Source organism: Somniosus microcephalus, chromosome 1 (genome assembly GCF_052327205.1).
Source record: "Somniosus microcephalus isolate GS21.2 chromosome 1, FLI_Smic_1.0, whole genome shotgun sequence".
Taxonomy (NCBI): Eukaryota; Metazoa; Chordata; class Chondrichthyes; order Squaliformes; family Somniosidae; genus Somniosus; species Somniosus microcephalus.
In genome coordinates this window covers 162,549,710-162,575,705 of record NC_140987.1, presented here as the reverse complement: position 1 = coordinate 162,575,705, position 25,996 = coordinate 162,549,710, and the positions used below count along the sequence as shown (strand labels likewise).

General features: G+C 46.8%; 1 protein-coding gene across 1 annotated transcript in view; it reads left to right on the top strand.

Annotated features, from left to right (window-relative positions):
• Positions 1-25,996, top strand: part of LOC147124429 (aminopeptidase Q-like) — a 338,328-nt gene that overhangs the window by 278,388 nt on the left and 33,944 nt on the right. Inside the window, exons 15-16 of the mRNA XM_085987070.1 lie at positions 4,854-4,948; positions 17,749-17,859. Of these exons, the coding sequence (XP_085843196.1) occupies positions 4,854-4,948; positions 17,749-17,859 (206 nt within the window). The remainder of the gene's footprint in view (positions 1-4,853; positions 4,949-17,748; positions 17,860-25,996) is intronic.

Sequence of the window (25,996 nt, the reverse complement as noted above, 5' to 3'; positions counted from 1 at the left end):
AGAGGACGGAGTTCCTGTTGGGAAACGCGGAATTCGAGTTTCCCCGCATGCTGTGGAGTGTTGACTCCGCAGCGTGCGTAGTTTTGCTTCGACATGTTCCCCAGCTGGAAGTCAGCCTGATTGGCAGGCTTGGCTTCCAGTCGGGCGGGGAGCACTCCGGAGCAGGCCACAGCGGCAAGTAAGTCGCCTGCTGACACTGGTGGGAGTGTTGGCGGGGGGGGTGGTCGCGGGATGCAGAGATTTGGGCAACAGGCGGCCACTGCTGTGGACCACGGAAATGGTCCCCGGCAGTCAAGTAATTGGTGAGGAGGAGGGCTCAGCAAAATCCCTAATATTAAAATTCATATTTTTCAACCAGAAATATTGCTGAAATCATAGCAGATTTATAGTTAACATTATTCTGTTGTGAAATAACAACAGAAAACGCTGGAAGAACTCAGCAGGCTCGGGCAGCATCCGTGGAGAGAGAAACAGAGTTAACATTTCAGGCTATTCTGTTGTGTATGCTCTCTAACAGGAGTTGACATGCGGGGATGGGGGGATGTATGGAGAGTTCCTAATGGGGGTCGGGGTGAGCTTGGAGAGCCAGTAAGAAGCACTTACATTTTCCCATAAGCTATCCTCATCTCCCTTCAGCGGCTGGGTTTCTGAAGGCCTGGGAAACCTGGCTGGCCAGAGTTAAGCCTGCAAGCAGGTTAAATCAGCCTAATTAAAATATTTAATTGGCCTACCCACTCCCTGGGAGTGGGTTGGCTGCCCGCCCCTTGTCCTGCCTTCATTAAACCCAGAAGTGGGCAGTTTGGAGGCGGGTTGGAGTCAGGCTTGAGATTTTCAAAGTTTTTGCATCTCATCCAACCCCAACCCACCCGTTTTTGGGGGTTATGATTCAGCCCTTTGTAGCTGTTGGGGTCATTTAGGACTAAGGCTCTAGAACCCTTTTATACAAGGCAACTCTGATGGACAAAAGAGAATGGCATAGAAACGGGTCTTCGCAGTGCCCATTTTTTGGGCTCTACTTGGACTACTAAGGCCCCAATATGGTGAGTAGTGTAACATTTGCATATTGAATTATCATTGGCCCGCAGGCATCTGTAAGGAATACCTATTATATTCACATGTGATCACATGCTGAGTTGTCATTGGCCTGCAGGCATCTGTAAGGACTGCTATTGTTTTGGAAGACCCAGGCTAGGGATTCTAACTCCATCTTGTCCCCACGGTGCTGTATGATTGAAATCACAGACCTGATGCTTCATAAAAGAGTTTAAACTGTAATACTCCGTTGTCCTGCAATTTATTATTTTTGTACAAAGTGTGCAAAACAAGACATGGTGTCAGAAGTGGGATTTGAAATGGACATCGTTGGAGCTCCCTTACCTCGAATGAATTGGGAATCTTTGAACTTACATAGAGAATGGCGCAAGTTCAAGCAACACGTGCAGTTGATATTCTCGGGTCCGTTGAAAAGCAAAGGGGAGGAAGAAAGATGCAGCTACCTACTCCTGTGGATCGGAGAAAAAGGGAGAGACATTTTTAACACATGGTCTCTCACCGCGGATGAAGCAAAGGTACTGAAAAGTTATTTTGACCATTTTGAATCATATGTGATGCCCAAGACAAATACGATATTCGCTAGGTACAAGTTTCAGAAGAAAGTACAAGGAGCTAGTGAGTCATTTGAACAGTTCGTGACTGAGTTAAAACTGCTGATAAAAGACTGTGAATATGCCGATAAAGATGAGATAGTCAGAGACCGCATCGTGTTTGGAATACATTCAGCTAAAGTGAGAGAGAAACTTTTGAATGTCGGGTCTAGGCTAATGCTGGACAAAGCTATGGACATAGCTAGATCGCACGAGATAGCCCAAGCACAGTTGAAAACCATAACCGGCGCCACGAGCAGCTCACGTGAACAGACAGTACATGCAGTTAATAGACACACACCAAAGAACACCGCCCAGAGAGCATGTTTCAGAACAGAAAGAACAGAGAGTTCTAAAAATGAGCGACACAGACATAAAACGCTTCAAAAACTGTGGATATTGTGGAAACAAGATGCATGGAGAAAAGGAGCATTGCCCTGCCAAAGGAAGGCAATGTGCTAAATGTGGTAAACGGAACCAACTTTGCTAAAGTTTGCAGGACTGTTTTTGGAAAAACAGTACACACAGTGAGTGACAGCCAAATGCCAGATAGAGAGCCAAATGCAGAGGAACTATTTATTGATTCTGTGTCACAGAAAAAACAGATTTCAGAGACTGAGTAAGCCTTTGCCGATATTGAGATAGGAAAACAGGGCACAGAGCTTAGGTTTAAACTAGACACTGGAGTTCAGGTTAATGTAATTCCTCTGAGTGAGTATCACAGCTTGAAGGATGAGTGTGAGCTACAGCCCACCTCACACAGACTGACCGGCTATGGGGGTGAGCAGCTCATTGTAAAAGGCACATGCATGATGAAATGCAAGTACAAAAAAAGCGACATGATGTTGGACTTTTACATTGTTGACACTCTAGCACCTCCAGTGCTAGGTCTAAAGGCATGTTTAGACATGGACCTTGTCAAGCTAGTGCTATCATTGACAGCACCAGATGAGCCGCAGACTTCGCTCAATCCTTCCAAGCACCAACCAGCAGCTGCAGCCAGAGGTCATCAGCTGCAAGCAAGTGCATGCAAAACGTGTACAGCGACAGCAACACCAAAAGAGATACTATGACAGGTCAGCTAGACTACTGCTGCCACTGCACAATGGAGAATCCGTCAGAATCCAGGAGCATGACTACTGGAAGCCAGCAGTCGTCATCCAGCCAGCTGACACTGAGCGATCATATCACATCCGCACCCCAGAAGGACAGGTGTACCGCTGCAATCGCAGGCACCTCCTGAACACCAAGGAACAACACCGTCATTCCGACGAGAGGATCAGTTCAACAGAGTGTGATGAACAGAGCAATACACAAAACACATCATACTTACCTGAACCTATAATAATAATAATAATAATAATAATCAACTTTATTGTCATTGTTAGTGCACAAGTGCAGTACAACGAAATGTAGGCTTGCAGCTCCCGAGAGTGTACATTTAGATTAAGACCTTTAAACATTCAACATACATTTGGCTTGTAATACATTAACATAAACATAACCATAATAAAGTGCATTGGCAGATGTGCAGGCTTTAGAGTTTATTTGTGGAGTTCAGTAGGATGACAGCCCTGGGAAAGAAGCTGTTCCTAAATTTGGTCGTACGGGTGCAAATGCATCTGTAGTGTCTCCCAGATGGCAGGAGGGCGAACAGACTGTGGCTGGGGTGGGTAGGGTCTTTGATGATGGTTCGTGACCTCCGTAAACAGCGTTTCTGGTATATGTGCTCTATGGTCGGTAGCCGGGTGCCGGTAATGCGTAATCCGGTAAACCTGAACCGGAATTGTTGACCGATTCAGGAGCATGCTCAGTTTCATACCACACAAGGTTGGGATGAGAGGTCAAGCCTAGAGTTATCCTTGACTTGTGAACTGTCAAAGGGTGTAGGCGGATCGCTGCCCTAAAAAAAACTGTACATCATTCTTGAAACGTTGAGATGTTTTCAGTGCTAGTTAAATGCTGAGTTTACTTATATGTTTATGCTACCGAGAACATTATGTAGAAGAAAGGTTTAAAAGTAATGCATAACATTTTTCTTTTAAAAGAAAGGGGATGTAACATTTGCATATTGAATTATCATTTGCCCGCAGGCATCTGTAAGGAATACCTATTATATTCACATGTGATCACATGCTGAGTTGTCATTGGCCTGCAGGCATCTGTAAGGACTGCTATTGTTTTGGAAGACCCAGGCTAGGGGTTCTAACTCCATCTTGTCCCCACTGTGCTGTATGATTGAAATCACAGACCTGATGCTTCATAAAAGAGTTTAAACTGTAATACTCCGTTGTCCTGCAATTTATTATTTTTGTACAAAGTGTGCAAAACAAGACAAGTAGGAAGTGTGCGCACATTTCCAGCCAGAAGTGCGTCACTGCCATATTAGGTAAAGACAAACAAGAGGCGTCCTTTACCCATGCCTGCTAGTGAATAAGGGGCCTAACACCTGTTTGAGGTCCCATCTCCAAGATTGGTTTGCCCTGAGGCAGCCAGCACTATTGCAGGCTGCGCTCAGAGAAACCATCCGTAGAAATCACCTGCAACAAAGAAGGTAAGTAACTTACCTAAATATAAGCACTTGTTCTCCTTCCGACCCTATATTTAACTCCCCTCATGATCACCACCACTCCTGCCCCCAATTCTCCCCCTGTCCTCCTCTCCCAACCCCTGATCGCACCCCCCACCCTCTGCCGATGCTCGCCCCAGACCCGACCCACAGTCCAACACACAGCCCCGATCACCGTCCTGATCCCGGGCCCCGATCCAGGCTGCGACCCCCGACCCAGGCTTCAATCTCTGACTTAGGCCCTGATCCCCCATCCCCCATCCAGGCCCTGACCCCTGACAACAGTTACCTGTGGGCTGCTGCATTCCGAGCAGCGACCCAGACTTGTAGTCCTCTTCTCCAGCGGGTTTTTGACACTTCGCTGGCAATATTGAACTGAGATCTGAGGCCCAATGTCTGGAGAGCCTCAGGCCTCACCATTCAAACGCAGGTGGACGCAAAGTACACAAAAATGGGTGCAGTCCAATTTCTAGGCCAATGAGTCTTTAGTCAACCCTGTCTACATGAAACTGATGTTTTGTCAACCGGATTGCATGAGCTTTACTGTGTTATAAGGGTCAGATTCTACTGTGTAATTTATAAATAATTTGTTCGAATACCCTTATTTTACAGTTTAATTTTATTAATTTTTTTGTTTCTAGAAATACATTTTCAGCCGAATTGTTCCATTTTATTATTATCAGATGAAATTAATCAATGAAGATTTCAATAATATTTATGATGATGCAATTATCCTGTAAGTATTACAATTTTCTGCCCATTGTTTATGAATGAACTAATTTAGCATTTACTTATTTTGTACCACACAAACCATGGAGAGTGAGGAAATTGAATCAGAGACTAAGGTCCAGAACTTAAATAAAGGGAATTACGAGGGTATGAGACGGGAATTGGGTAAGATTGATTGGGTGGTGTTTCTGGGGGGATTGACAGTGGAGAGACAATGGCAAGCATTCAAAGATAGAATGGAAGAATTCCAGAACATGTTTATACCGGTTTGGCATAAAAATAAACCTAAAAAGGTGACTCAACCGTGGATAACGAGGGAAATTAGGGACAGCATAAAATCAAAAAAAAGGGCATATCAACTGGCAAAAAAAAGCACCAGACCGGAAGATTGGGGGCAGTACAGGATACAGCAAAAGAGGACAAAGGGATTAATCAGGAAGGGGAAAATAGAATACGAAAGTAAACTTGCAGCAAACATAAAGACAGACTGCAAAAGCTTTTATCGGTATATCAGGAGGAAAAGACTGGTAAAATCCCAAGTCGGTCCCTTGCAGTCCGATTCGGGAGAATATATAATGGAGAATAAGGAAATGGCAGACCAATTAAACTCATACTTTGGTTCTGTATTCACAAAGGAGGACACAAATAACCTCCCAGGAATATCGGCAAACATAGGGACTAATGAGAGGGAGGAGCTGACAGAAATTAGTATCTCTAGGGATATGGTGTTGGGTAAGTTGAGGGGACTGAAGGCCGACAAATCCCCGGGGCCTGATAAACTACATCCTAGGGTACTTAAGGAGGTGGCCCTGGAGATAGCAGATGCTCTAAGGATCATCTTCCGGAACTCCATTGACTCGGGAACAGTACCCGTGGATTGGAGGGTAGCTAATGTTACCCCAATATTTAAAAAGGGGGGTAGAGAGAAAGCAGGGAATTATAGACCAGTAAGCCTTACATCGGTTGTGGGCAAAATGCTAGAGTCCATTATTAAGGATAAAATAGCGGAGCACTTGACAAATGGGGAAAGGATCGAACAGAGTCAACATGGATTTACAAAGGGTAAATCGTGTTTGACTAATCTGCTGGAATTTTTTGAGGAAGTAACTGGTAAAATAGATGGGGGATAGCCAGTGGATGTGGTGTACCTTGACTTCCAGAAAGCCTTCGATAAGGTTCCACACAAAAGATTATCATGCAAAATTAAGGCTCATGGGATTGGGGGCAAAGTATTAACGTGGATAGAGAACTGGCTGGCGGATAGAAAACAGAGAGTTGGAATAAACGGCTCGTTTTCGGAGTGGCAGGCAGTGACCAGCGGGGTGCCGCAAGGATCTGTCCTGGGACCCCAGCTGTTCACAATATATATAAATGATCTGGATCAGGGAATTGGATGCAATATTTCCAAATTCGCTGACGACACTAAACTAGGAGGAGGGGTGGGCTCTGATGAGGATGTCAGGAGGCTACAGTGCGATTTGGACAGGTTGGGGGAATGGGCGGATACGTGGCAGATGCACTATAATGTGGATAAATGCGAGGTTATCCACTTTGGGGGTAAAAACAGGAGGGTAGATTATTATCTAAATGGCAATAGATTGGGAGATGGGGAAGTGCAGAGGGACCTGGGTGTTCTTGTGCACCAGTCACTGAAGGAGAGCATGCAGGTGCAACAGGCGATTAAGAAGGCAAATGGTATGTTGGCCTTCATATCAAGGGGGTTCGAGTATAGGAATAGGGATACCTTACTACAGCTGTACAAGGTGCTGGTGAGACCGCATCTGGAGTATTGTGTACAGTTTTGGTCGCCCCATCTGCGGAAGGATGTTCTTGCCATGGAAAGAGTGCAACGGCGATTCACCAGGCTGATACCTGGAATGGCGGGAATGACCTACGAAGAGAGATTAAATAGTTTGGGCTTGTACTCACTGGAGTTTAGAAGATTGAGAGGGGATCTCATCGAAACATATAAAATTATGGCAGGCCTGGACAGGCTGAATTCAGAGAGAATGTTTCCAATGGCCGGGGAGCACAGAACCAGGGGCCACAGTCTAAAAATAGCGGGCAAATCATTTAAAACAGAGATGAGGAAGAATTTCTTCACTCAAAGAGTGGTAAGCCTGTGGAATTCCCTGCCACAGAGGGCTGTGAAGGCTAATTCAATAAATATTTTCAAGAGAGAATTGGATATATTTCTGAAGGCTAAGGGGATTAAGGGTTACGGAGAAAAGGCGGGGACGGGGTACTGAACTGGTAAGATCAGCTATGATCTCAGACGAAGATCAGCCATGATCTCATTGAATGGCGGAGCAGGCTCGAAGGGCCGAATGGCCTACTCCTGTTCCTATCTCTATGTTTCTATGTTCCAATGGTTTATTTGCCCCCCAATCTACTACTTGTACTATTTCCCAATTCCATAAAAATGGAACCAAATGGAGCTCTCCTGATGCCTTAGCATGTAAATGCACCTTCCAACGTGGTACTTAGCTGTGTACACCAGAAAGATCCCCCACTTAGTTCCTGATCTGGGCTGAGTTATCGGATCTCAACCAGGGTACCAGTGGACTGAGCACCACTTGGATAAGGAAGTGAAAGATAAGCCTATCAAATAATAGCCATTGGAAAGCAGCCATGTGTGGGGAATGTGGTAAACTGCCTATGACATTAGCCTTTCGTCTCTTTGACCTAGGTTAGAATCCAGGGCAGATTTATGGTACCCTTATCTGTCAAGGCCCTCCACAAAATGTGTTTGAACAGTCTTAAACCAGGCATATGGCTACGTTACAAAATGGTCCCAAATTCACCACTAAATTGGTAGTCTCACTCAGAGAAGCTGCAGGAAGGTGATCTTAGCGATAGAAAAATGTGATGCAGTAGGAAGGGCTCTTCTGTGGTTGGTGCTGAGACAATTTTTTGGGGTTGAATAGAAGGGGTTTTATTTTTCATCCAGTCGTGTTACATTTGACATTGGAGTGGTTGTTGCTAATACCATTTCCCAGCACTAACATCCCTCACCTTCATGAGCAAAACAATTCACAGAAAAATCATCTTTTCTTAGAACCTCAAAGTGTAGAATGTCTTGCTTTGCTCAGTCTTTTCTTTTTAATACAATGTGAGGTTATTCACTTTGGTAGGAAGAATAGAATAACAGAATGTTTTTTAAATGGTGAGAAACTTTTAGATGTTGTTATTCAGAGAGATTTAGCTGTCCTCATACAGGAAGCACAGAGGGGGAAAAATTCAGTATCGTCCCGTTTGGGGCGCGATTATCGGCCGTGCGTAAAGTTTAGCGCCTGGCACTAATTATCGCCTCCGTCGGCAAACTTGGCTTTTATCGCCCCTGGAGGTGATTGGAGCGCTAAATCAGCCGCTACACACCCCTCTTAAGGTGCAAAGGCCGAGGAGCTAGGCGCTACCTCAGAGCGCGGGTGCAGCGCAGGTGCTGCCAGTTAGCGATTGAACACAGACACACTGGCGCCGGACAGTTCTTAAAGGGGAGGGTCGATCTTGCTCTCCAGCCACACTCTGCTTATTGCAGCCTTGAATCTCGGCCTGGAGAGACCTGTACCTAAATCTTGCAGCCAAGGACTATGGAGAGGGCCAGGGAGCGAGCACAGCGCTTCAGCAAGCGGGCCTTGGAGGCTCTGGTTGGCGCGGTGGAGCGCAGAAGATCAATACTGTACCCTGAGAGTGGCAGGAGGCCTTTGCCGCGCAATTACAGAAGAGTGTGGAGGGAGGTGGCACAGAGCATCTCCTCCAGGAGCATGGTGCCCAGGACCCATATACAAAGTAGAAAAAAGTTCAACGACCTCACTCGGTCGTCAGGGTGAGTGGCTTTTTTTCAATACCTCTCCATCCCTCCATCTCAACCTCACTCTATGGCCAGAGGGTCTTAAAACCCCAATGCCCAACACTCATCCAACACCTATGGCCCTCTCATGAAACACACACGCGCATTTCACACTTTGCATACAGTAAGGGCTATTCACCTATGGGAGGCACATCAGGCAAGACCATGGCTGCATACAGTAAGGGCTATTCAATTATGGGAGGCACATCAGGCAAGACCATGGCTGTAAATTTACTCAGACGCCATCGTTTTTCTTGCAGGCCAAGCTATTTCATAATAGGAGACAGCAGCAACGGATGTGTGGAGGGCAGCCTCAGCTGCAAACCCTAAGGGATCTTGAGGAGCGTGTCCACAGGATTGTGGCAACCCGGGTGATCGGTCCCGTCGCCACTGGAAAGGCCAACCCCGTTCTGGACAGCAATGGTAAAGTCATCACCTTTTTGTCCTCTCGCCTTCCACTTATCCCTCAGAACACCAGCCTTTGACACTTTCAATCCAACTTACTAACTCATTCCTCCCTTACTGCCACCCTGTCCTCACGCTAAAGCCACTCTTGTACCTCCCTGCTTTCAGATGGTGATTCACCAGCTGAGGAGACGGGCCCTGAAGCTGCCAGTGGGAGTGAAGCTGCAGGTGAGGAGGAAGATAAAGCTGGAGCATCAGCGCCACCCTCTCCCGAGGAAGCCCATGCCCACACTGGGAGCACGCCTTCCCTGGAGGGGAGCAGGGGGGAAGGGTCTGATGAGGGTGAAACTCCAGGACCCAGCAGGCTGCAGCAACGCGATGGGGGTAGGGAAGCTCGAGGGCCTTCTCCCCGGAGGGAGAGTATGCTAGCGAGTCCTACTGCAGTGGACGCAGAGGAGCGGCTCATCGCTGAAATGAACTCCCAGGTGGTGGACATGCTCACTGAGCTCATGGGCGCAGTGGGAAGGGTGCCCGAATGCATTGAATCACTGGCAAGGAGTGTGGAGCACTTCGCTGTAGCACAGGCGGATGCCACGCAAATGTTTAGTGCTGCAATTCAGTCACTGGCTGCCATGACCCCATCTCTGACTGCTCTCCTGCAGACTCAGATTGAGGCCATGTGAGCACTGACTGCTGCCATCCTCGCTGGTTCGGACACATTTCCCCAGGGCTCTCACCGCGCCGCAGCAGGCCAGCAATCTGTGCTCCAGCAGATTGCTCTGGACGCTGAAGTGCTGCCCCGTGGGAGTGCCAGTGTGTCGGTCGAGCAGGGAGCTGCTGTCCTCTCTCAAGATGACAGCATTCCTGCTGCCACCACTATCACTTCTCCACTGCACTTGCCATCGCCTGTAGGACAAACTGCTGCCGCCCATGCAGAGTTGGTGCAGTCTGCAGCCGGGCCCTCCAGGCCCAGAGCTGGTCGAGGCCATCCTTCAAGGGCATCTGCAGTCTCAGGTTCTGACAGTCAGCAGCCTTCCACCAGCTTTGCTGCAGCCACTGGGGTCCCATTATGGAGGAGCAGTAGGGTGGGAAGGGGGGAAGTGCGCAAGGGAAGGAGATCACCCTCGAAGGGCAAAAAGTAGGAGGTGTGACAAAATGTTGGTCATTTTTTTATTGAAGGCCGAGGTTCGTGGTCAAACTTTTGTTTAGTGTTTTGGACATTATCTCCAGGTTGTGAGAACCAGTTATGTTAATGACTGTTTTTTTGTGTTTCTTTCTATTAGTTTGTCATGAGGAAATGACACACAAAGAGTTTGTAAAATAAATAAGTTTTTGTATTCAAACGTACATGTTTGGTCTTTGCAATCATTGCTGCCTTGGCCAGCTTAGGGGTAGCGGGTTGGTTTCATTCATGTTGTTCTCAATGGCAGAAGCCATTTTCTCAGGGGCCGAAAAGTGGCTTGCTATCAGCCGTTGATGGACGGCCCTTCCAGTTTCTACATTGTGGTCCTCCCTCCCACCTTGGTGCTGCTGATGATCATCCTCCTCCTCTTCCTCCTCCTCTTCCTCCTCCTCCTCTGGTGGTGCTCCAAGGCCTGGTGGCATTGGCTGGGTCCTGAAGATTACCAGGTTATGCAGCATGCAGCACACAACAACGAAGTGGGAGACTCACTCAGGCGAATACTGCAGGGCTCCTCCAGAATGGTCCAGACAGCGGAACCGTTGCTTGAGCACGCCGATTGTGTGCTCAACGATGTTCCTGGTAGCTTGATGGCTCTCGTTGTACTGCAGCTCAGCAGGGGTTTTGGGTGTACAGAGCGGTGTCATCAGCCAGGTGCACAGTGGATATCCCTTGTCCCCGAGAAGCCAACCACCTATATGATGCGGTGCCTGGAAACGTTCTGCCACAGTAGTCTGGCGCAGGATGTATGCATCGTGGCTGCTGATAGCAGGCATTGACAGCGGGTATCAGCTGCCTGTGGTCACAGACCAACTGCACGTTTAAGGAATGGAACCCCTTTCGGTTGCGGAAATGCTCTGCATTCTCATGCGGAGCACACAAAGCCACATGCGTGCAGTCAATGGTGCCCTGCACCAAGGGGAAGCCCGCTATCCTCGCAAAGCCCATAGCGCGTTCATGCTGCTTATCCGGGGTCATGGGTAAAGAGATGTACTCTCGTCTCCTTTTATGGAGGGCTTTTGTGACCTGACAGATGCAGCAATGGACCGCGAACTGGGAGATATTGGTGATGTCCCCAGTAGCTGATTGAAATGAGCTGGTGGCATAAATGTTGAGAGCCACTGTTATCTTCACTGCCACCAACAGAGACGTCCTGTTCCTCAGTTGAGGCTGCAGATCTGGCTGCAGCAGGTGGCAGAGCTCAGTGACCACCTCCTTGCTGAAGCACAGCCTTTGCAAACACTGCTCCTCAGACATATTAATGTATGAGAATTGTGGGCGAAATACCCTGGGAGGGTAAGGTCTCCTGTACAGAGGCCTGTTGGCCCTCCTCCGTCTGGCCGTGAGTGCCACTCTCTCTCTGCGTCTCTGTGGCCTCCGAATCTGCTGGCGCAGGATGATGCCCCGAATCAGTGCAGCCCCCATAGTCACTAGGCAATCAAAGTAATGAAGGTCAAAAACCAAAGTACCTGCAAAGTTATGGTCAGAAGCCAAAACTACTTCATACAGCGTTGACTCAATGCAGAAGTCTCTCTTTCTCTCTCTCAAAATCTCTCTCTCTCTCTCTCAGAACGAGTGGTGCAAAAATGTCTACCACACAAAAAGCCAGGAAGAGGCCCCCTTTAAATAGTGCCCCCCCAGCCCCATAGTGACTGGGAGGCGTTCCAGTCTACCTGTCGTTGGTTGCGCCAGGCGGAAAGGAGGGGGGCGCCACACAATTTCCGTTCCGGGGCGTCACAAGGGCATTGCACGCTCGAATGAAGTCAAGATCTGCGTGCGCAGGAGATCGGGCAGTATTGATTAGTGCCGCCGCAAAATGTCCGGTCAATTCCGCGAGAGGCGCAGATATCGCCTCGCCCGGGCGCTGGTTGCTTTGCGCCCCATTCGCGCCCTCTTCAGGCACTAACGGGAGGCGCAAACCAACTGAATTTTCCCCCCAGAGATTTAGCATGCAGGTACAGCAAGCAATTAGGAAGGCAATTGGCATGTTGGCTTTTATTGCAAGGGGGTTGGAGTATAAGAGTAAGTAAGTCTTGCTACAATTGTACAGGGCTTTGTACCTGGAGTACAATGCACAGTTTTGGTCTACATTTTGTTATTCATTCCTGGGATGTGGGCATCACTGGCAATTCATTGCCCATCCCTAATTGCCCTTGAGAAGGTGGTGGTGAGCCACCTTCTTGAAACGCTGCAGTCGATGTGGTGAAGGCGCTTGCATAGTGCTGTTAGGGAGGGAGTTCAAGGATTTTGACCCAGTGACGATGAAGGAACGGTGATATATTTCCAAGTCAGGATGGTTGGTGCGTGACTTGGAGGGGAACTTGGAGGTGATTGTGTTCCCATGCGTCTGCTGCCCTTGTCCTTCTAACTGGTAGAGATCACAGCTTTTGGAGGTGCTGTTGAAGAAGCCTTGCCGAGTTACTGCAGTGCATCTTGTAAATGGTACACACTGCAGCCATGGTGCGCCAGTGGTGGAGGGAGTGAATGTTTAAGGTGATCGATGGGGTGCCAATCAAGCGAGCTGCATTGTCTTGGATGGTGTCGGGCTTCTTGAGTGTTGTTGGAGCTGCACTCATCCAGGCAAGTGGAGAGTATTCCCTCACACTCCTGACTTATGCCCTCTGACCTGCTCTTGTAGCCACAGTATTTATGTGGCAGGTCCAGTTAAGTTTCTGGTCAATGCTAACTCCCAGGATATTGATGGTGTGGGATTTGGCGATGGTAATGCCGTTGAATGTCAAGGGGAGGAGGTTAGACTCTCTCTTGTTGGAGATGGTCATTGTCTGGTACTTGAGTGGCACGAATGTTACTTGCCACTTATCAGCCCAAGCCTGAATGTCATCCATGTCTTGCTGCATGCAGGAATAGACTGCTTCATTATCTGAGGAGTTGCAAATGGAACTGAACACTGGGCAATCATCCTTATCTGAGGAAGGATATACTTGCTTTAGAGGCGGTGCAATGATGATTCACTAGATTGATTCCTGGGATGTGAGGATTGGCCTATGAGGAGAGATTGAGTAGATTGGGCCTATACTCTCTGGAATTTAGAAGAATGAGAGGTGATCTCATTAAAATATTTAAGATTCTGAGGGGGATTGACAGGACCGATGCTGAGAGGTTGTTTCCCCTAGCTGGAGAGTCTATAACTAGGGGATATAGTCTCAGGATAAGGAGTCGGCCATTTAAGACTGAGATGAGAAGGAATTTCTTCACAGACGGTTGTGAATCTTTGGAATTCTCTACCCCAAAGGGCTGTGGATGCTGAGTCATTGAGTAAATTCAAGGCTGAGATAGATAGATTTTTGGACTCTAGGGATATGAGGATCAGAGGGAGAAAGTGGAGTTGAGGCCGAAGATCAGCCATGATCTTATTGAATTGCGGAGCAGGCTCAAGGGGCCGCATGGCCTACTCCTCCCAATTCCTATGTTCTTATGTTCATACTTTTAAATTGGAAGATGAGCCTCGCCTAATCACTACTTTCTGATTTACCTCTGTTACTATTTGGGCTTCTTCCAATACTCTGTTCATGCTCACATCAACTAAGTACTTTTTATAGGCAGACTTCCATCTCTTATGAACTGAAATGTATAACCAGAAGCATTGAGTGACTGAATTAGTGTGCTGCAGAATTAACAAATACCTTTTTAGTAAGATATTTCACACCAGAATAGTGCATGGAATACTCAATACCTCCTGACCTCTTCAACAGGCAGAAAGGAACCATGCTGTTAAATCATATAGTTCAGGCTAAACAACCAGTAGGATTTTCTACACAAAAAAAAAGTTATGCAGAAGCAAAAATAAATGCAGCAGATGAGTGTTGCACTTAAATACAACTTACTACCTGACATAATAAAAGCAAAGTTCTCCAGAACTTTAGATTACATTTCAGAATCTTTAAACTTAGTCCTTTGGTAATGTCTTTGAGGTACACACCTCTGCACCCATGGTGTTCTGCCTCGCCACTCTTACAGGTTGAACTGTGAACTAAAAATCCTAAGGCTGGTGCCCCAACATATCTCTCACTTCTACAAAAGCAAAATACTCTAGATGCTGGAAATCTGAAATAAAAACAGAAAATGCTGGAAGTACTCAGCAGATCAGGCAGCATTTGTGGAGAGAGAAACAGAGTTAACATTTCAGGTTGATGACCTTTTGTCAGAACTGGGAAAAATTAGAGATAGAACAGGTTTTAAGCAAGTGCAGGAGCAGGGAAAGGGGGGATGGGAGCAAAGAACAAAGGGAAGGTCTGTGATAGGGTGGAAGGCCTGTGCTAGGGTGGAAGGCAGGAGAGATTAAAAGACAAAGGGGGTGATGGTGTGAGGCAAAAGGAGATGGTAATGGGACAAGTAAAAAAACAAAAGAGGGGTCTAGATGAGGTGTAAATGGGAATGAGAGAATCATCAACAGCTGCCTTCTGAAAAAATGAGGGCAGAGGTTATGGTTTGAAATTGTTGAACTCGATGTTGAGTCCAGAAGGCTGTAAAGGGCCTAACCGAAAGATGAGGTGCTGTTCCTCAAGCTTACGTTGAGCTTCATTGGAACATTGTGGGAGGCCAAGGACAGAGAGGTCAGAGTGAGAGTGGAGGGGAAAATTAACGTGACAGCGACCGGAAGCTTGGAGTCACGCTTGCGGACTGAACTGAGGTGTTCCGCAATGCAGTTACCCAATCTGCGTTTGGTATCCCCAATGGAGAGGAGACCGCATCGTGAGCAGCGAATACAGTATACTAAATTGCAAGAAGTACAAGTAAATCGCTGTTTCACCTGGAAGGAGTGTTTGGGGCCCTCACTTCTTTTGAGGTGGAGGCCAAACTTTTTGAAGAAGCTCCCAGTTCTTTCTCAACATATCGGTAATTATGATTTTAATTATTTCTATCACCTGAGTAGATGGGATGTGGGTAACAATCCCATCACTGTCTGGAGAGGTGTTTACTATTTCAGATCCGAAAAAAACCCATTTAGAATCTCTACGCAACATGATCCCTTAATGGATTTGGCAATTACAGTGATAAACTTGGAAGTATTTTATTTTTACAAACCTGTTGCAGTAGCCAGAAGATTTTGACTTGACTAGGATTTGTTTATGACCATTAAAATAAATAAAGTTGGGTCACTTTCCCTTGAAACTACTGCTAATAGAAACTCAGTTTAAATTTCCAATACTTGGACTAGCTAAAAATACAAGTGAAGGGATATAATACAAAAATGTTCCAATTTAACACACAGTGGATCCAGCACCCATCTCAACTTTGCTTATTCTTTTGGCTTTGGTGGTCTCCTCCAGTATGGGCCCTATTCCTTCACTTTGGTTTCACAAGGAACAGTCCAATGAATCACTTGCACACAGTTCACACAATGGATGATTTACACCAACAATGCAACGTGCGCAATGACTAGGGGGTTGAAAGTTTGTGAGGGTTCTCCTGCTCATCTGCATAACTTTGGTGGAAGAGCCATGGAAATCCTTGAATATTGGCATCAATGCGGTTTATGCTCTTTTTGCGAGGTTTCCATGGCTTTTCCACCAAAATTACAGCATACGAGCGGGAGGACCTCCATAAAAGGTTACCCCAAATCCTTAGTCCAACCTTCACAATTCGATATTTTTCCACAAACATTAATTCAAAGTGCAGAAAAATATGTATTTTGAAAACTATCAGCATTTACTGGAAGTTTCTGCCTCTTTTTTCTGAGCCTATTAAAGGATGTCATGAGGTGCTACCATATGAATGCTCAGTGAATTCCTCCCTCTGCTATTTTAGTGGAGGCATTAACCCAGTTAAAATAAATAAGCCAACACCCCACTAAAATAAATGAGAGGAAATTGCCATTTGAATGTGGTAAGCACTTGTACAGTAGTATTCCAGACATAGTTTCAGAGCCAGGGGAGTAGAATTTCCATGAGGTTTCCGTAAATCTACCACCCAAGTTATGACAGACAATCAGAATCCCCATGGCATTAGTCATTAAACGTATCATTATTTCAGATTAAACACATTGCATCATTTTACCAACCCATTGACTAGGTTTTGAACTAATCTAAATCTTCTTCCTATTAATAGAGATCTTTAAAATTATGAAGGGGTTTGATAGGGTAGGCATAGAGAAGATGTTTCTACTTGTAGGGAGTCCAAAACTAGAAGTCATATATAAATAAGATAGTCACTAATAAATCCAATAGGGAATTCAGGAGAAACTTTTTTACCCATTAGAATGTGAAATTTGCTATCATATGGAGTAGTTGCGGTGAATAGCATAGATGCGTTTAAGGGCAAGCTAGATAAGTACATGAGCGAGCAAGGAATGGAAGGATATGCTGATAGTGTCAGATGAAGTAGGGTGGGAGGAGGCTCATGTGGAGCATAAACACCGGCATAGACCAGTTCAGCCGAATGGGTTGTTTCTGTGTAATTCTATGTGATTTAGCACCTTTCACAACCTCAGGACGTCCCAAGCGCTTTACAGCCAATTAAGTACTTTTTGACATGAATCTTGTCAGTCCTGTGGAAATGACTTATGAAGTAATACTGGGCGGCCTGCTGGTGGCGCTGTCCAGGGAGAGTATAAATACTCGGGCATGGGCCCAGCTTGCTCAGGACATTCTTTAACAGGAACTAGTGAAGGACACAACTAGATCTCCAAGTTGAAAAACAGTTGATTAGAGCTTTGTTTAATACTCAGACCGAGTGCCTAGTAGTTTTCTTACGTCACTTTTAATGATTAAGTAATTCTATGCAGTTACAATTTCCTCATGGTTTTGTTATTCATCAATATTTAACACTCATTAATCTCTCATGGCATTACAAATGGGAAGTCAAAACCAAGTGCTGTATTCAGGTCATGCAGGGGTAGAGGGTGGGGGGATAATTGGACCCAGACAGGGGGATGAGGCAAAGGATGGGGGTAAAGATTTGCAGCGAGGAGGAGGAGATCAATGGGGAGGGGATCGGTTGCCTGTTATACACCCTATCCAATTTTCCCTTCCATTAACTTCAATGGAAAGAAAAACTGGGTGGCGTGTATAATGGGTGGCCGATCCTCTACCGTTCATTTTTGTGGCCATGTCGAAGTTGAATTTTACCTCCGTTGAGTTTGGAGGTCACAAAGGCATGAATTTCAGCAGATTAGCTGAGGAAAGTGCAGAGGTAGGGGAAGTTACGGAGATGGAACTTAGACAGTCCTTGTGATGGAAACCTGAAATATGAGTTTTCCATGCATTTTGAAATGGAAACTTGCAATCCACCCAATCAGTTGAATATATAATAGATGGTAGTGTAAGGTTAACAAACTGTTCTTTATTGCAAATGTGGAGGAGTCACAGTAAATAAATATCACTGACTTGCTTCTACTTAATTTGCCATCCAGATTATTGTTCGCTAATACTTTTAACACAGTGTGTCAACTTGATCTAAAGGACTGTGTGGATCGAGCAACAGGTCTTTATTCGCAGTTGATGAGTAATCCAGCTAATAATACGTAAGTATTGCAAAATTACAAAAATCAACAAAAAAACATTAAGGGGGAAAAATTTGGTTGGTTAGCACCTCCTGTTAGCTGCCACCTGGGTCCCCATGGTCTCTCTGCAAGTCAACCATCCTCTGCAACGAGGCAAGGATGGGCTCGAGGGTTTGCGCACAGATGACAGCTGTGCTGGTGGCGGACTCCTCACGCTCCTAGTCAGTGCATCCATGCTCTTGGGCACCCTTGCCATTGCACCCATGAGTTCAGTATGCATGCTCATCGCCTGAGTATTCATCGCCGTGATAGCAAGGTCCTCCTCCGAGTCCTGTGCAGCAGAACTGTTGCACGTACTCACCCTCCGGAGAGATGGCCCCCGAGTTTCTCTTCCCCCATGGTGTTGCTGCAGCCCGCTAGGTCCCGGAGCTTCGCCCACATCAGAGCCATTTCTTCTGCTCCCCTCCAGCAGTGGCACAAGTATCGGATGTCTCGCCCTCGGGAGGTGCAGGCGGTGAGGCTCCGGCTTGTTGTTCCTCCTCCTCTCCCACATCACTGCCACTGGGAGCCTGAGGAACAGGCTGGTCAGATGATGGCTCACTATCTGAAAGCAGGAAGGTACAAGAGTGGCTTTAATGTGAGGGCAGGGGGGCAGGAAGGGAGCAAGGAATGGAGAGAGTATAGTCAGATGGAAAGTGGGAAAGGCTGATGTTGTGAGGGGGAAGTGGTATGAGAGAGGAGAGAGAGATGATGAACATACCGTTGCTGTCCCCAAGGGGTCAACCTCTCCAACTGACACAGCGCCCACGACATGGCTCGCGATGAGTCTGTGAACTCGCTCCTCCAGCTGTGTGAGGGGGTGCAGCTCCACCTGTCCTCCTCCCATGCATTGTTGCTCCCTCCTGTTATAAGATAGCTTGGCCTACAAGAAAAAGGACAGTGTGTGAGTGAGTGAGCAGCCATCGGTTTGGCAGATGTTCTTACTATAGTTGAATAGACGTTAATGTCTGCAAGGTGTGAGATGTGGATGTGACTTTTATTAGATGGGCATAGTTGTTGGGTGAGTGTTGGGGATTTGGCACTTTACACCGTCAGTGCACAGAGTGAGGTTTAGATGGTGGGATGTCGAGGTTTTTCAAGCATCTACTCACCCTGACCACCCGAGTGAGGTTGTTGAACCTCTTGCGGCATTGGGTGTAAGTCCTTTGGACCAGGCTCCTGGATGAAACATGCTGGGCAACCTCCCTCCACACCCTTGTGAACTCCCGGGGCAATGGGCTCCTGCCAGTGTCTGGAAACAGCACTGCCCATCGGCATTCCACAGCCACAACCAGAGCCACCAATGCCTGGTTGCTAAACCGACGAGCTCTCACCCTGGGCCTCTGAGCAGCCATGATAATCGTTGTTGAAGATTTGCACCTCCCTGCAGGCCCAGGTCAAACACAGCAATGATAATGACTTAGTTGACGGGATATAGAGCCACGATTATACAAAGATAGGCAGCATTGTAAGTAGTATAGATGAAAGCAACAAGATGGACCCACCCCTTTAAGAACTGGAAGGCACCAGTCTGTCTGAGTGCAAGGTAATTGACATCACCTGAGCTTGAGTAGTGCTCTGAGGTCGCGGCCCATTCCCCAACGTTAGCGCCCTAAGCGAAGTGTGTAGCGCTTGATTTAGCGCTCCAATGACCTCCAGGGGCGCTGGAGATGAATTTCCTGGTCGCTGGCAATAATTTGCGCCGGGCGTTAAATTTTGCGCCAGGCCGATATTAGCGCCCCATATCCCTTATTACCTTTGGTTAACAGAAATGTATCAATCTCAGATTTAAAATTAACAATTGATCTAGCATCAACTGCGGAAGAGAGTTCCAAATGTCCACCACCCTTTGTGTGTAGAAGTGTTTCTTAACTTCACTTCTGAAAGAACTGGCTCTAATTTTTAAGCTATGTACCTTACTCCTCGATTCCCTAACCAGCGGAAATAGTTTCTCTCTATCTACCCAATCAGTTCCCCATAATATCTTGAAAACTTTGATCAAGACACCCCTTAATCTTTTAAACTAGGGAATACAACCTTAGTTGGTGTAATCTCTCCTCGTATTTTAACCCTTTGAGTCCAGGTATCATTCCAGTAAATCTATGCTGCACTTCTTCCAAGGCCAATATATACCTCCTGAGGTCCAGAATGGAACACAGTACTCCAAGTGTGGTGTAGTCTAATCAGGGCTTTGTATAGCTGTAGCACAACTTCTATCCCGTTGTATTCTAGTCCTCTAGATAAAGAAGCCAGCATTCCATTAGCCTTTTTGATTATTTTTTGTTACTGTCCATGACATTTTAATACTCTGTGTACATGGACCCCTATGTCTCTTTGGTCCTCCCTTGCTGCTAGCTTTACATCATTTAGAAAGTACTCTGATATATCTTTCTTAGGTCCAAAGTGGATGACCCCACACTTGCCTATATTGAAATCCATTTGCCACGGTTTTACCAAGTCACTTAATTTATTAATATCTCTTTGTAATTTTATGCTTTCATCCATACTACTTACAATGCTGCCTATCTTTGTATAATCATGGCTCTATATCCTGTCATCTAAGTCGTTAATTGTTAAGTCCGTGAATGATTGAGACACGGACCAGCAGGAGTGAAAACAAACAAGTCTTTACTGGTGGAAGTCAATAGCGAAACTAACAAATAGAGGCTCTCTAGCGCCTTTTATACAGGGGTGGTCACTGCCGGTACTGCAGTCTGAGACCAGTTATTCTCTTAAAGGTACATACACAACAATTCCTCCCCTTTTAGATAAACAGTACATAACATTCATTTAACAACTAAATGATAACTAATTACAATCACAATCACGGTTGCTAGATACATTGGTTAAGTTTAAGCAATTAGAAGTTCAGTCTTTGAGGAGGCTTCCTGATTCTATCTGGATAACGCCTCTTTGGGGTATCAGGTTCTTCTGGCAATGTTGAGTCGGGATCAATGTCGTTGTTTGGTTCATCTGCTTCCAATATCACCGATTCTGCGGTAACTGCAATTGGTACGTCGATTTCATTGCCAGGTGTATCAGATCGTGGTGTGGAGTTGACGTTTTCCATTGACTCTAGAATCTGGTCAGCATGGCATCTTACAATGCTCTCTCCAACGTCCACGGTATACATGAGAGGTCCTTGCCGTGTACAACTCGTTCCTGGCTGCCATTTCTCTGTGCGGTAGTCCCGGGCCAAAACTGGTTGACCTATCTTTAAACTCCTGGTCGGCCTTTCATTCATATTCTGAAACTGCCTGTTCTCCACATCTCTTCGGACGTTTGGCTTAACCAAATCCAAGCGACATCGTAGTCTTCGATTGAAGAACATCATGGCTGGGGTTTGGTTGGTAACCGCATGTGTCGCATTCCGGTAGGCAAACAAGAAGTTGTCCACCTTGTGTTGTAGGGGTATATCTTCATTACACATTGCCTTGATAGCCTTCTTGAATGTTTGGACAAACCTCTCGGCCAATCCATTAGTGGCTGGATGATATGGGGCAGATGTGTAATGCTTAACACCATTGTTCTTTAAGAACCTCCGGAACTCTTCAGACACAAACTGTGGTCCATTGTCAGAGCAAATCTGTTCAGGCAGCCCATTCCTGGCGAATATGGTTCGCAAAACTGTGATAGTTTTTTCCGTGGTGGTTGAGGACATTTTTATTACCTCTGGCCACTTTGAATGTGCATCCACCGCAATTAAAAACATCGAGTCCATGAAGGGACCAGCAAAATCAATGTGCACCCATTGCCATGGAGATGAGGGCCACTCTCATGGATGCAGAGGAGCTTGTGGTGGGGCGTTTTGGACCTTCTGGCATCCTGCACAGCTCTTGGTCATCTCTTCGATTTCTCTATCGATTCCCGGCCACCACACAAACGCTCTGGCTAAGTTCTTCATTTTTACCCCACCCAGATGACCCTCATGAAGCTCATTCAGCACTCTATCCGTCAACTTAGGTGGAATTACTACTCTGGATCCACACATCAAGGTTCCTCTGCACACTGACAGCTGTTCTCTTCTCGGCGAGAATGCTGGCAGCAGTGATTCGCCATGTGCTGGCCATCCCTTCACCGTTAAATCATAGACCCGTGATAGTGTCGGGTCATTCCGTGTTTCCTTTTCTATGTTTGCATTCGTCACAGGGAGACATTCGACTATGGTCGAGTGGAATAACTCCATTGGATCCACTGCAAGGTCTTCTTCTTCCACCGTCGGCAACGGTAGGCGTGACAATCCATCAGCATTTCCATGCTGTTTAGTTCCTTTGTACTCGATGTCATATTGGTGTGCCCCTAGGAAAAGGGACCATCTCTGCAGCTGTTGTGCCGTCATTATCGGTACGCCCTTCTGAGGGTTGAAAATGGAGACAAGAGGTTGATGATCGGTTAGTAGAGTAAATTTTTGACCGTGCAGATAGTGATTGAACTTCTTCACCCCCCACACTAGGCTGAGGGCCTCTCTGTCAATCTGAGCATAGTTACGCTCGGCAGAAGTTAACGAGCGTGACGCAAAAGCTATCGGCCTTTCTAACCCATCAAGGAACTTATGTGACAGTACCGCCCCAATGCCGTAGGGAGATGCATCACACGCCAGTCTGATCGGCAGTGCTGGGTTGTAGTGAGCCAATACTTCCCTTGAAGTGATTAAGTCCTTACTCTTCTGAAAAGCACGCTTACAATCATCGCTCCATTTCCATGCTACCCCCGTTCGTAGCAGGGCGTTCAGTGGATGCAAAATTGTCGACAAATTCGGCAAAAACTTATGATAGTAATTCACCAATCCGAGGAATGACCTCAGTTGCGACACATTTTCAGGCGCTGGGGCCTTAACAACCGCTTCAATTTTGTCAGGGGACTTATGTAACCCCTCTTCATCAATCACGTGGCCACAATACGATATCTGTTTCTTAAAAAATTCGCTCTTGGGGCGGTTGGCTCGCAGCCCATGTTCCCGTAGTCTAGTGAGCACCTGTTCTAGGTTGTTAAGGTGTTCACTGTCATCTTCACCTGTTACAAGGATGTCGTCCAAGTAACACTGAGTCCCCGGAATCCCTTGCAGGACTTGTTCCATCGCTCTTTGCCATATCGCCTGAGCCGATGCTACTCCGAATACCAATCGATGATACTGGTAAAGACCTTTGTGAGTGTTTATCGTAAGATACTTCCTAGAGGACTCTTCAACCTCCATCTGCAAATATGCTTGTGCTAGGTCAATTTTTGTAAAACGCTTCCCTCCAGACAGTGAGGTGAAGATGTCTTCTATCCTTGGAAGAGGATATTGTACTGTGTGAAGGACAGGGTTCACCGTCACCTTGAAATCCCCACAGATGCGAATCTTCCTTGGCTCTCCGGACTTATTGCTTAACGTTTTCTTCATGACAGGAACGATGGGTGTCGCCCACTCGCTCCAGTCGACCTTAGACAACACACCCGCCTTCTCCAGATTCTCCAGCTCTGCCTCGACGGCTGGGCGAATTGCATATGGTACCGGTCTTGCTTTGAAAAACTTGGGAACTGCATTCTCTTCTATTTTTATCGAGGCGGTTACGCCTTTAAGCGTGCCCAGTTCTTGTTGAAATACCTCTTTGGCGTTAGCTAAGATTGTTGACAATCGTCCAGGAGTGACATCTTCATCTTTTTTACCGTCCACCGTCATTGCATGAATGGAATGCCAATCTAAGTTTATCTTCCTGATCCATTCCCGTCCCAATAACGGTGGTCCACCATTTGGCAGTATGTAGAGATACAATTTCCGTATTTTCTTGCCATTGTATTCGACCGGCACCCTTATTTTTCCTCTGGGGTATACTTTTTGCCCCGTATACGTCGTCAAGACGATGGATGTCTCTCTCAAGGGTATGTGTGAAAATAGCCGCTCGTAGTCTCGTCGATTCATGACGGTTAGCGCTGATCCTGTATCCAATTCCATTTTAACTTGGGACCCTGCTATCGTGAGGGTGACCCAAATGGTTCGGTGATCCTCTTTTGCGATTACATTGTGAAGTTTGAGACAGCTTAGTCTCCTGTTTCCGGATTCACTATCGCTCATCTGATCTTCGGAACTACTGTCCGTCATCTTTTGTACTTTCTTGTACGGTTCCTTAGTAGCCTTTTTGTTGTCGCTGGTCTTCTTCCCAGACCTGCAAATGTGTCCAATGTTCCCGCATTGTCTGCATATTTTGTCTTTGGACCAGCAGTCCTTCTGGTCATGGATAGTTCTGCCGCAGCGATAACATTTTGCAAATCCCCGTGTCATTTCGTGGGTGCCGTATTCCTGTGGTTTTTGTTGAATTTCTGCAGCTCCCCTGGCTGCTACTTCATACGATACTGCCACGCTGAAAGCCTTATCTAGCGTCAGCTCTTTTTCTGAGAGTAACTTCTTCTGTGTTCCTTCACTCAGGAGTCCACAGACAAATTTGTCCCGTAGGGTATCTGCCAGTCCTGCTCCGAACTGGCAGTGCTTTGATAGCTTGCGTAGTTCCGTAAGATACTCAGCATTGCTCTCATCTTTGTGCTGAGTTCTCCTGTGGAATTTAAATCTTTCTGCTATCAACAGCGGTGCAGGGTTTAAGTGTTCCTGTTGGACAGCAACAATTTTGTTAAATCTCTTCGCCTTCGGTTTGGCTGGAGTAATCAGGTCCCGCAATAGGCCGTACGTTCTAGCACCCATTAAGTTTAGCAATATCGATGCCTTTTTCCCCTCCGCTATTTCGTTTGCCTCGAAATATACCTCGACTCTTTCCACATACGTGGTCCAGTCCTCTAATGTATTATCAAAAGCAGTGATACAGCCAGTCTTCGGCATCTTGCAACTCTAAAATGGCGCCTCCCGCGCTTTGCCTTCTTCCCCGATTTAACAAAATGGCGCCTCCCGCGCTTTGCCTTCTTCCCCGCTGTTGTTAGCGCTGCTTTCCACGGTTTCTTGCGCGTTAAATATTGATTCTTTTTCTTTTATTATTTTCCCGTCGTGGAGCGGACCCTCTGGGACACTTCCCTCCCTCTTCTTAGGTCCGAACGGTGCCCGGCTTCGAAACACCAGCCGCGCCCTGTGTGCTCCACCCTCTCTCTCTCTCTTTGCTTCCCGACTCGCTGCCAGGCCCCGTTGAAAAGCCACCCGATCGAGCTTCAGCCCGCCGCAGCCCAGGAAGGATCAGAGCACTACCTGCCACCAGCCCGATTAGCTGGGAAACCACAGACCGAGGAACCCAGCCTGGCTCTGAACAGTCTCTCCTGCAAGTTTTCAAACCGATGATTGACGGTCGACGCCCATTTCCCGAGTTTCTTTGGACTCTTTTTTTTTCTTTCTTCTGGCTCCGACCTTCAACAACGTCGTCTGAGGTGCTGCCGAGTTGCAGGTAAGTTTGTTTCTTATTCGTCGCCAGTGTTAAGTCCGTGAATGATTGAGACACGGACCAGCAGGAGTGAAAACAAACAAGTCTTTACTGGTGGAAGTCAATAGCGAAACTAACAAACAGAGGCTCTCTAGCACCTTTTATACAGGGGTGGTCACTGCCGGTACTGCAGTCTGAGACCAGTTATTCTCTTAAAGGTACATACACAACATTAATAATACGTGAATTTTTAAAATATTCATTCCTGCAATGTGGGCATCGCTGGCAAGGCTAGCATTTATTGCCCATCCATAATTGCTCGAGAAGCTGGTTGTAAGTCGCCTTCTTGAACCGCTGCAGTCCATGAGATGAAGGTACTCCCACAGTGCTGTTCGGTAGGGAGTTCCAGGATTTTGACCCAGCAACAATGAAGGCACAGCGATATATTTCCAAGCCAGGATGGTGTCTGACTTGGAGAGGAACTTGGAGGTGGTGGTGTTCCCATGCACCTGCTGCCCCTGTCCTTCTAGGCGGTAGTGGTCATGGGTTTGGGAGGCGCTGTCGAAGAAGCCTCGGCGAGTTGCTGCAGCGCATCTTGTAGATGGTACACACTGCAGCCACGGTATGCCGGTGGTGGAGGGAGTGAATGTTTAAGGTGGTGGGCGGGGTGCCAATCAAGTGGGCTGCTTTGTCCTGGATGGATTCGAGCATGAGTGTTGTTGGAGCTGCACTCATCCAGGCAACTGGAGAGCATTCCATCACACTCCTGACTTGTGCCTTGT